The sequence below is a fragment of the Eptatretus burgeri genome, chromosome 10 (assembly GCF_056783735.1).
Source record: "Eptatretus burgeri isolate ZD-2024b chromosome 10, Ebu_testis_v1, whole genome shotgun sequence".
NCBI lineage: Eukaryota > Metazoa > Chordata > Myxini > Myxiniformes > Myxinidae > Eptatretus > Eptatretus burgeri.
The window spans coordinates 31,718,878-31,731,377 of record NC_140970.1 but is presented as its reverse complement, the minus strand read 5'-3'; the positions used below and the strand labels follow the sequence as shown (position 1 = coordinate 31,731,377).

The window sequence follows — 12,500 nt, the reverse complement described above, 5'->3', positions numbered from 1 at the left end:
TGTGGTGAGGTGGCGGCGGCGAAGGCGGTCGAGGGGGTGCTCGTGTCGGAGTCGGGGAGCTGCGGAGGGAGAGGCCGGCGGCGCGACCGAGGTCGTGGTGGAGACGCTCGTCGCGGGACCCGAGACAGGGAGATATCCTCCTTCCCCCGAGCATCAACAACCCCCTCCTGCTTCCCCCCCCCCCCCGCGCTGAGATAGTGCGAGAAGGGGGCCCCGTTCCCACCCCCTACCAGACACTGTCCGCAAGGCCCGCGGAGTCGGGGCGCCACCGCCATCTTGCGGCTCATCATCAGACGGGTAGGCCCGACGCGGTCTCGGCCCCAGGCCCGCCTACCCCCCTCATCCTTGAGAGTGGTCCTTTTCTTTTGCTTTGAGTGTATGTGTTGTCGGCGCCGTCTGTGAAGTAAAACTGTATAAGTATTGCCGTGTGCTCGGTAGTCGGTTAGCTCTGCATTGTCTTTTGCTTTTACATTTGCTTTTTGTGCATTATTGTGTGTTTCTTCTTCTTCTTTTACATTTGCTTTTGGTGTAATTGTATATGTGTGCTTTCCGTTCATCGCAAAATAAATGTGCTTTACGTTGAACTGTTTTCCCGTTTCGCTTCGTCTTTTCCTTTATTGAATCTCCATCTTACTTCACGTAAAGGGTTGGTCGTGGGCTAAAACGCCCGATAATTAATCGAACCGTCCAGGTTGACGATAACACCGCTCGGTTATCCCGATAGTACGGAACGGGTCGCTTAAAGTGGCCCGTGTCCGAAGTCGACCTGCGGCGAGGTGCGATCGCCCGGTCTACCCTCCGTGTGGGTACTTAGGTAGGTCGAATTTGGCGAGCAACCCTATCCCACGCGGGGGGCCGATTGGCACGATCGTGGTGAGGCCGAAAGGCCCACCCGTGACTAGTTCCCGGCGTTAGTCCGAGAGGGTCACGACGGGATTGTCCGTCCGGTGGGCGACGTGCCGCGATTCGAGTTACGTGGCCGTTCGCACGCCGGCGGGCGCGAATCCGATATATATATATATATATATATATATATATATATATATATATATATATATATATATATATATATATATATATATATATATATATATATATATATATATATATATATATAGATATCCTGGTGTTAGCGCAGTGGTTAGGGCAGCGGCTTGGGATCCAAAGGGTCGTGAGTTCAAGCCCCGTTGGGGCACTGAATTAATACACCAGGGGTTTGACTCAGCCTGTCATCCTTCCGAGGTCTGCGAAATGAGTACCAGTATACTGGGTCGGTGTATACCCCGGTTAAAATAGGTGTACCATATCCCTGTGTCGTAAGAGGTGACCAGGGTTGCGTCAGGAAGGGCATCCGGCGTAAAACATGTGCCAAATCACTATGCGGATCATACGGATGATCTGCTGTGGCGACCCCTAACGGGAGCAGCCGAAAGAAGAAGAAGAAATGTGTGTGTGTGTGTGTGTGTGTGTGTGTGTGTGTGTGTGTGTGTGTGTGTGTGTGTGTGTGTGTGTGTGTGTGTGTGTGTGTGTGTGTGTGTGTGTGTGTGTGTGTGTGTGTGTGTTATATATATATATATATATATATATATATATATATATATATATATATATATATATATATATATATATATATATATATATCATGTTACGGATTTCAGAATCCGGTCTGATGAATGCATCCACACATCCAGGTCCTCAGACAGTTATTTCCTTAAATGCATGTTCAGATTAGCCCCATCCCCATGTCTAATGGGATCTTAAATGTGATGCGTTGAGAAGGGTAAAGAATAGATCCCCTCTCTTATGGGAAGCTTTTTTCTTTACGACAGACACGTTTACACACATTTCTTTCATGAGCTCTGACGCCCGCTTTTTTGGGAGCACACGGGTCGTCATGGTAACCGTGCGCAAGTGGGGCGGGGTGGCCTGCAGATATAAAACGAATTGGAGGTCCGTTCTGAGAAGAGAGAAGTAAGAGGACAGAGAAGTGAGAGGAAAATAGAAGAAAGAGAGAAGTGAGAGGAAAAGGGTGAGAGAAGTGAGCGCGAGAAGCAAGTAAGAAGCGGGTGTAAGCACGCAAAAGAGGAGAAGAAAGCGAGTGTGTGGTGCGGGTGTGGGTGTGGGTGTCTGAGCAGTGCCAACAACGAGACAATTCGTCCTTCCCAGTGCTTGAGCAAGCGAGTGTGTGGTGCACGTGTGGGTGTGAGCAGCGACGACGGCGAGTCAGGCACGGGTCAGTCACCAACAAGTGAGGAGCGGGTCAGTCACCGACGAACTGTGTGGGTCACTGAACGTCACCAGTTTCATGAAGTGTGAGAAGTTGCCCGTGTCGCAGCACCAGGGTCTAAACCCGCAACAGACGATCGCGGTGCCCTCCCAGACGTCGACTGGCGTTCAAGGCTGTTCACGAGAGGGTGCACGGCAAGGCTGGGTGCTGGCGATGGACGTGACACACACGCACGCATTTCAGGAAGTTTTCACTTCACGGACGACGATTCTCTGGTGAGTGAGACGATTCTTCTCCCCCCCCCCACCCCCGAATGATCTGTTGGGTACCCATGTCTGTGTTTAGCTGTAAGTCAACCCCCAATAAGCATCTGCTCTTTGTCTCTTTCCTGGCATTTTGATTGATTTTGCTTTGAAATTGATTCTTTATTTACCTCAGAAAATAAAAACTTCTTTTTATTTATTTTATTATTAATAAATATATAATTTGTCAATTTCCAACCTGTCCGTGTTTGTCCTTTCCTTCCATTGGTCTAGTATTGTTCGAACCGAGATAGACTGGGAGGTAATTACCACAGATTTGACCAAAAAATAGTCGGCACGCACCAGCGGTTAAAACACTCGGCCGCCCTAATTAAAATCTAATCAGATAATATTGGTGCTTTGCCGAGGGTGCGCTCCCCACTCAGGTAACCACGTGACCTCCAGTTAAACAGAATAATTAGACGGCAGACACTGGAACTCGTGGTTGACTGGGTGGCGTTCGTGGTTTTAAAACAACCCACCGTACCATAACGTTAATTGTGAGCGGTGGCCCCAGCTCTGGCTCTACCGAGGACAACCGGGAATTAATCCCCCTGAGTGACAAGCTGATGTCTCGGTACCCGGGGCCGCAACAATATATATATATATATATATATATATATATATATATATATATATATATATATATATATATATATATATATATCTGTACATATACATATATACACACAGTGCCTATAGAAAGTGTACACCCCCTTTCAAATTCTTCACCTTTTGTTACCTTATCGTCTGGAATTAAATTGCATTAAATCAGATTTTTTTTTCCACCTTTTTTTACACATTGTAACCCACAACTTCCAAGTGAAAAACAAATTCTTCAAATTTCAGAAAATGAATTTAAAATACAAAACTAGAATATCTTGGTTGCATAAATGTCCACCACCAACCCTCCCCCCTTATAATAGCAATTGTAAATTAGCTCAGGTGTAACCAATCACCTTCAAAATCACACACCAAGTTAATTGGCCTCCACCTGTGTTAAATTCTAGTGATTCTGCATATTTCAGAATAAAATCAGCTGTTCCTGTCGGTTTCCTCTGCTGGGTAGTGCATTTCACAGCGAAGACTCAACCATGAGCACCAAGGAGCTTGCAAAAGATCTCTGGGATAACGTTATGGAAAGGCACAGATCAGGGGATGGATATAAATATTTCAAAGGCCTTGAATAGTCCTTGGAACACAGTCAATACAATCATTAAGAAGTGTAAGATGTATGGTACCACCAAGACCCTGCCTAGATCAGGCCATCCCTCCAAACTGGATGACCAAGCAAGGAGGAGACTGATCAGAGAGACCACCAAGAAGCCAATGGCAACTTTGAAAGAGCTACATGCCTTTACAACAAAGACTGCTCACAGTGTGCACATGACAACAATATCCCAAGCACTCTACAAGTCTGGCCTGTATGGTAGGGTGGCAAGAAGGAAGCCATTACTCAAAGAGGCCCACCTTGAGTTCCATTTAAGGGATGCGAAAAAAACACACTGGAGATTCTCAAGCCATGTGGCAAAAAGTCTTTTGGCTGATGAAACCAAAATGGAACTTTTGGCCGAAATGCAAAACATTACGTTTGCCGCAAACCCAACACAGCATATCACCCAAAGAACACCATTCCTACTGTGAAGCATGGTGGTGGCAGCATCATGTTATGGGAATGTTTCTCATCAGCATGGACTGTGGCACTTGTCAGGATAGAAGGGAAAATGGATGAAGAAAAATTCAGAAAATCTGAGAGGAAAATCTGCTGCCCTCTGCAAGAAAACTGAAATTGGGACAGAAGTTCACCTTTCAGCATGACATCGACCCGAAGCGCACAGCCAAAGCTACAATGGAGTGACTAAAGAACAAAAAGATAAATGTCCTTGAGTGTCTTAGAGCCCCAACCTACATCCAATAGAAAATCTGTGGCATGACTTGAAGATTGCTGTCCATCAACGCAACTTGACTGAACTTGAACAGTTTTGTACAGAAGAATTGGCAAATATTGCCCAATCAAGGTGTGCAAAGTTGGTCGAGACCTATCCCAACAACAGACTCACAGCTGTAATTGCTGTCAAAGGTGCTTCCAGCAAGTATTAACTCAGGGGGGTGGACACTTATGCAACCAAGATATTCTAGTTTTGTATTTTTTTATTAATATTCTAAAATTTGTAGAATTTGTTTTTCACTTGGAAGTTATGGGTTTCGAAGTGTAAATAAAGGTGGAAAAGGTGATTTAATGCAATTTAATTCCAGGCTAGAAGGCAACAAAAGGTGAAAATTTTGAAAGGCAGTGTAGACTTTCTATTGGCATTATATACAGTTGTGCCCAAAAATATTGGCACCCTTGCACTTTTTTGAAATAAATCACAATTTTCTCTTCAAATAAGATGAAATTAACAAAAGTATTTGGTCTCCACAATTCTTAATTTCACTGTTAACATTACAGAACCTTTGTTTTTGATTCAGAACTTAAGATATCCTTTTAAATCAGAAAATAAAAAGAAATGGCATTGACAAAAATTATTGACATACTCGACTTAATATTTGGTATCACGGCCTTTGGACAAAATAACTGCAGTCAAGCACTTCCTTTAGCCATGAATGAGCTTCCTCGACCTCTCTACTGGCAGTTTGACCCACTCTTCTTGTGCAAACTGCTCCAGTTCTCCCAGATTTGAAGGGTACCTTCTCCCAACTGCTGTTTTCAGATCTCCCCACAGGTGTTCAATGGAATTTAGATCTGGACTCATTGCTGGCCACTTCAGAACAGTCCAGAGTTTTGTCTTGAACCATTCCTGGGTGCTTTTTGAAGTGTGTTTGGGGTCATTGGCCTGCTGCAAGTCCTATGACCTTTGACAGAGACCCAGCTTTCTCACAATGGGTTGAACATTGTGCTCCAAAATGCCTTGGCAATCTCCTGGTTTCATGATGCCATACACACCTTCAAGATTCCCAGTGGCAGAGGCAGCACAGCAACCCCAAAACATCACTGAACCTCCTCCATGTTTGACTGAAGGGAAGGTGTTCTTTTCTTTGAAGGCTTCATTTTGTTTTCTGCAAGCATAGAGATGATGTGCTTTACCAAAAAGCTCTAATTTCTCCACAGGACATTCTCCCAGAAGGATTTTGGCTTGTTCAGGTGTGTTTTGGCAAACTCCAATCGGGCTTTCTTCCGTCCCTCTCTCAGCAGTGGGGTCTTCCTGGGTCTCCCACCATGAGCCCCCTTTCATTGAGTTGCCAATGGATGGTGTGAGTTGAAACCATTGTACCTTGTGTTTGAAGGTCAGCTTGAATCTGTTTGGCAGTTGATTGAGCTGCTTTCTCCACCGTTCGAACAATCCTTTGCTACAATCTTCCATCACGGTTTCTCTTGCGGCCACATCTCGGGTGCTTGGCTACAGTACCATGGGCTTTAAACTTCCTGATAACATTGCGTATGGTGGACACGGCAACATCAAGGTCTCTGGAGATAGACTTGGGTTGCCTTGAGATTGTCCATGCTTGTCTACAATCTTGTGTCTGACCTCCTCAGACAATTCTCTGGTTTTCGTTCTTTTCTCCATGCTCATTGTAGTAGACACAGTGACACAAAACAGCAGAATGACTCCTTTTCTCTATTCACATTTGTTGAATGAGTGATTTTTATATTGCAGGCACCTGCAACTCTCACCACAGGTAAGTTCAATTCCAAAGTAAAGGAGAATCACCGGCTTGAAATCTAATTATTTCTGACAACTTCTAAAAGGTGCCAATAATATTATCCGGGCCATTTTAGGATTTCTGTGAGGAATAAGCTAAGATTTAGGAATTTTTTTTCAGCTTTTTTGTTTTGTTCCACTGCAAACCAAATAAATACATTTGTGGATACCAAATTTTATTTTTTTTTTCAACAATTTTCTGGAAGAAATGGTGCATTGTTTGAAAAAATGCAAGGGTGCCAACATTTTTGGCCCTGACTATATATACACATAAATAAATATAATTATATATATATATATATATATATATATATATATATATATATATATATATATATATATTATAATGGCAAACCACCCAACCTAACACTTGCAAAGAAACTGCTTTGACAGCACCAATGCTCTGTAAATAGTTGGTCCATATATCTGCGTGTTGGCGCACACACAAATTGCTCAAATCTGTCTGATATGGCATTTAGCAATTTGCGACTGCGTATAATCGGGCCTTACTCCAGGAACGCGTAGTGGAACAGTAGCAATCGATAATAAAACTAACTTCACTACACGAACTAAAAAAGTATTTCCCTTCCCTCTCTTTGTAAGGATAGTAAGTGAAGTGGCACAAGGTTTAGGATGACCGATTAATCATCAGTACAAACAATGACATTATTAAAATACCAATGAAACTGCAAGGATACTTACAATTTTGACCGGCCTTGTACTTACAACCAGGTCCAAGTATATTACAGAAAAGTTGTGATTTCTAAGGTCTTCTGCAGCTTTGGACACTCTTGGTCAGTCGAAATGAGTCGGTCCACCCGAGGTTTGTGGTTGATCAAAGCGGTCAATGCTGTGGCACGTGGTTAATTCTGTACAAGTACACATTCATGTCCATCTTCAAATGACTGATCATTCAAAGGTGGATATACTCGGCTGACAAGCTTCACCACATTGTGCAGCCACTCATCTGTAAACTTCAACAGGCTTGATGGTTTAATTGAACAGAAGTTGGAATTATTTCCTTTACCCCGTTTTCCGATTTGCCACCATCTTCATTTTCAGCACATGCATTAAAGCAGGAAACACGTAATTATGGGACTTGGTCACCAACGTGAGAAAGATTAATTACAGGATTAACCATTTACCTTTTAAAAACAAAAGTCCAGGTCAAAGTTGAACAATTCTCGCACAAATAACTCCAAGGGACTATTGAAAAATCCATAGCTTTACTTTTCTGGCTCCAAATGAAAGTCAACTTAAGAAACATTCATGTTCTAGAAAGTTTAAAGAACACTTTTGTAAACGCTGGTCTGCAAAACAGAAAAATATGATACCATTTGCAAACCTTATTGCTCAGTCAAGCCATACCGCTTACACTTGGGGTTTTTGAGTTTCCTCTTGACCTGATGATCCCCAGTTATCGATACTGGAAGGCTCACAATGCAACAGACCTGAAGATTACACAAAGTAAGCCGCCAATGCAGCCATCTTATCTCTGGGTCTGTGACCTCTTCCGGCTTCTCCTTGCCCTCCAGATCCCCATCCGCTTCTTCCAGACCCCCTGCCTCTCCGCCCACCCCTACGGCCACCGCGACCGGTGGACCCCTCGGAACTCACTCTCATGGAGGGAGATTCGACGAGGGGCGAGAGGGCGGAGTCGCAGAACATGCAGCCGATATGCAATGGGGAAGAGTTGAGGAGGGGAGAGGGAGTGGAGTTTGGATATTCCACTCGCACAAGCGAGGCTTCGCAAGTAGGACATACGCTGGGAGAGGACCGGGCACAACCAAAGGTTCCGTCCTCCATATCTGAGGCAGCTGCCTGGGCTGGATAATGGGTCAGGGTTAGAGCAAAAAAGAAGAACATTTTAAGTACGTGGAAGAATGAAACAGTTGCTCATTACAAAAAATGTGGATCAATTTGTAGTTATGGTTGAAATCCCATGTAATAGCACAATCTGGTGTTTGGTGTAATAATCCCGGTCGTTAAACATACGAGAGTTTCCCAATTTAAATGCACGTCACATTCCTGGTCTGGAACTGTTGCAGCAAATGCCATTGGGCTTCCCTTGCCATACAGAGATGCAAGCAACTGCAAATGTTCTCCATTTAATTCGTGGAAAGCTGAAAGTGATTGTACTAGAAGCAGTCACACTCCCCATGTAAAATGATGTATTTTGTTTCAAAACCTTTCACTCCGGTATAATGTAGAATTATGGCATTTCCATGGTTACCTGTTCGTACTCAAATCTCCCTCGCCCCCCCCCCCCCCAAGACCTAAAATTGTTACCTGGGAGTACGGTGAGTCGCGAGGCATTGCGAAATGCACGGATAGACAGGGGACACCGATTGCAGCAAAATATCCAGCGTGGACCAGAGATGGGGTCCAGCAACAGGAGGCCAGTCTGACAACTTCCACAGCGGGATACAGCGAGGGCTCTCTCCCCATGGGGGCAGCTAGGGTGCAGGCAAGAGGGACAACCCTGCCCTGTGAAGGAGAGAAACAAGTTACAATTTACAAAAGTTACAATTTGGATTCATAAAAGCCTTTGCAGTCAAGATGATATTGCGGAATTGAGGAATACAGAATCATACTAAAATTCAGTAATTATCTGTGTGGATTCCGCTTTTTTATCTGAACCTCATAGAATTAAAAAAATACTTTGCATATATGTGCCTGGGGTACTCAGGGTCAAGTCATGGCCACAAAATAAACCCTTTCCTCCACCCCTCCACCACACTACCTTGAAGGAGCAGATATTACTGGTGGTATAAAATGTCATAATTTCGTACACACTATCGATGTTTCACACCAATGATGACCCAATTCGCAGTAGCTCAAAGAAATAGCTGCTTGTCTCCATGTAATCTATCCTGAAATTCACGTGAACCCTTTTGTGTGCCCTCATTGAAAGCAGTGCAGTATTTGTGTCATTGTCATACAAACACCCACATCATAATGGGTATTGCTGAACATTAATTGCACTTTTGCAGAGTGACAAAGAAGCTGCTGTGGCCTTACATTGGACTTCATCTATGCTATTGTTGCGGAAATGGCCCTTAGTGTGTTATTAAATATAGGATTAGCCCAGATCCCCCATTAAATGCATGTTTAGCCAGGTTGTTCGGTAAATGGACGTTACATGTGTGTCGGGAGGTGTAGGAGGCATGTTCATTGTTCGTACGGTGGTGGTGTTCTTCGAGAACACCACCACGAACCGAGAAGTTCTTCTTCCTTCCCCTCTCCGGACGAGTCCCCGCCCAGTGCTCTGAGAGGGTGTGGCCAAGAGAAGCGAGCGCCGAAAGGGAAGGTGGAACTGAGAGCGCGAGGTGGCGCAATCGGCTGTACAACGGACGGCTGTGTCTGTTTGTGATCGGCTTTCATGAAGAGAGAGCCAAAAGAAAGGCAAGGAAGGGACTGCAAGAGGTCTGTCTGCCATCGGTTGGAGGAGAAACTACTAGCGTCGGTCGGCGATCTGCTGAGGGAGTAACTCGTGGTGCGTGTGGTCGGCGATCTGTAAGAGAGGAACGGCCTGAACCTGAGGGTCGAGTCGGCGATCTGCCGAGGGAGTAACTGAGCCTCAGTGTCGAGTGAGGATTCTGCTGTATAGAAACAACTAGTGGGAGGCTGCAATCTGCTTCGAGAGGAACTGGCTGCTGTGCGAGTCGGTGATCGACTTTATGAGGAGGTCATCAACAGGTTCAACCTTTGTCCAACCACGGAGCCTCTGTCCTTACTCACGGCACGGCCCGATACGTCTCGACACGTCTTGTAATCCCATCGATCCGCCTGCGGAGCCCAACACCCCGATATGGCCTAACCTGGTGAACAGGCCAGGCCCAGACTTGTATACTGGACCTTGTGAAAAGCCAGCTGGAGCATACCATAGATCTTTCGTCTTGTGCCATCGACCTTACGGGGGCTGAACGTGCTGAGGCTTCGTGTGTGGGCGGTGCGACAAAAGGAGGACGATGCCGCCATTTTGCCACACTGCATGCTCGAGCTGGGTGCTCGAATCCGTTGACATCGGCTTGTCACGAGCCGCATTCGTGCCTTTGACATTTTCCTCTCGTCCATGAGGCATCACCAAGTACTCTGTCTTGTCTGGATGTTGTCTAAGGTTTATCTCACCAGGGTTCCCTTCAAAACCCGTAATCTGTAGCTCCCTAGTTAAGGGCGGGTTATAGATTAATTATAACATTGTCGCGAATGCTTTGCTTGTGTCGTGTTCCCCGAGGTGTCCCCAATAAATCTGGCTGAGTTGTACGGGATTTTCCGCCTTGAATTTATTTGTGCCACGCCGAGGAACGATTCGCTCGATTGGTATATAAAACCAAAATGGTTACGGACTGGGAGACTCCGCTCGGTCTCTAACAAAATCAGCCTGTAACCGGGGTCTATTCCCCCAACTGGCAAGGCACAGGTGTATTTTGGTATCGTGATCTGAGGCGCGTAACCCGAAAATTGTGCCGAACCAGCCGGCGTTATAACCCTGGAGACGGCGGTGCTGTTAAGTGACGCCGAATCTTCAACATTTGGCTGTCAAGAGTAGGGTGTGATTGACATCACTCGTCCGAATCCTTAACACTGGGGTCAAGAGTCTGGTGCGAATCCTGCCACCGCTGAATCTTTCACACTATGTATAGTATTAAAGTAGCCAGATTTCTCCGTCCGTCCCTCTGCCAGTCATGCTCTTTTTGCTGTGCCATCATTATGACGTTACGTCTAGTGCTAGAGTCGGCAGGCCTCTACGAACGTGCACGTCATCCCGATGTCCAACACTCAACCCGTCCCATGCTTATATATTTCTTTAAAGTTTTTTTTCTTTGTTTATAATGGACGCGTGAATGAGTTGTGTGTGTGTGTGTGTGTGTGTGTGTGTGTGTGTGTGTGTGTGTGTGTGTGTGTGTGTGTGTGTGTGTGTGTGTGTGTGTGTGTGTGTGGAGATGAAATGCACATCAACCGTGATGGTGGAGGTGAATGTTGTGTTTCACTATGGTGTTTGTCGCTCTGAGGGCAGCATGTCTGCGAGCTGCCCCTGGGGCAGCGCTTTTGTATGCACACTTCGCCATCTTGATAAAAGCTCTCCTGCACGGGGTCTGATTTGGAGTTCAGATGTGGCGATTGTACCGGTGCAAGTAATCACCCCTGACCTCCCCCCCCCCCTTTCTGGCACAGCACAGCCACAGGATACTCAATGGAAGACCTTGATGATGAGACGGGAGAATTGCCAACTGAGACGTGACAATTTTCTCACCATTTGCATGAAAGTTGAGAGAATAGTGGAGCGTATATCTTGTTTTTTAACTGGTACTATCAGGTTATGATAAAATGAGTCCTTCATGTCTATAGTCTTACAAAATCAATGAAAATTTGTGTCAAAACCTTCAGTTTACGATGCCGCACCTCACTCACTTTTTCCAATAACGAATGTGCCGATATATCGAAAGTTTGAAAAATGTAGTATTGCATTTGATATTTTTAAAATATCTTATCGAACCGATAATATCGAGATATCGCCAAGTCCGAGTGACGACCCATCCAGGATTGTGCCCCCAAGACAATGAAACTGTCTCAGCAGGCCGATGTGCCAAATGATGCAAAAGCAAGTTGTTGTTACCTCAGCCACCGAAGGTGCTCAGAGGTTATGTTTTCACCAGTCTGTGAACAGATTCGGATAAAATTTAGTGGACAGATTGGGTGTGTGACAAGGAAGAAATGATTAGATTTTGGTGAAGATCCGGATCTGGATACTAGAATTTTAAAAGTGATTCTTCACCAGTGATGGAGCTAAAAATGATATATAGAGCAAAATCTCAAAAAGTTATGGACGGATTCAGACGAAACTTGGTGGATGAATTGGTTAAGCGACAAGAACAAGCTGATTATCTTTTGGTTCAGGTCCAGATCCAGATCTGGCCTATCAGTGGGATACAAAACGTAAACTGTCCAGCCTGGTGGAGGTATGCACTCTACCGCGTGCCGTTCTAGTTGTATATTTTAATCCGGGCTTTGTTGTGACAATTTGTTCAGTATTTTACATAGTTATATATAGGAAGGCTGGCAGGATAATATGGAGGTACACAGACTTGCCTCTGAGCTGTCTTTCCTGGGTTTGAATCTCGACCCAGCTATAAACTGCCTTCTTGATGTTTCACATGCAGAGCGATTGATCAATATGTGGCTTCCCTCGGATGAACGTTAAACAGCGTGTCCCAATTGAGAGCATTAGTTGGTGGAAGTTAATGACTGAATAGTGTCCTTCGCGAA

The 12,500-nt window shown here is 45.1% G+C and overlaps 1 protein-coding gene across 3 annotated transcripts in view; it reads right to left on the bottom strand.

Moving 5' to 3' along the window:
- Positions 1 to 7,200: 7,200 nt before the first annotated feature.
- The window catches only part of TOP3B (DNA topoisomerase III beta), a 62,767-nt gene continuing 57,467 nt past the window's right edge, over positions 7,201 to 12,500 (bottom strand). For 2 of the 3 annotated variants that reach the window (XM_085897751.1, XM_085897750.1), the window contains exons 17-18: positions 8,520 to 8,717; positions 7,201 to 8,056 (exon numbers count right to left, since the gene is read on the bottom strand). In XM_085897751.1, the coding sequence (XP_085753877.1) occupies positions 7,689 to 8,056; positions 8,520 to 8,717 (566 nt within the window). In that variant the 3' untranslated portion in view covers positions 7,201 to 7,688. Of the gene's footprint in view, positions 8,057 to 8,101; positions 8,354 to 8,519; positions 8,718 to 12,500 lie in introns of those variants that run through there. The other variant, XM_085897753.1, reaches the window with a different exon arrangement.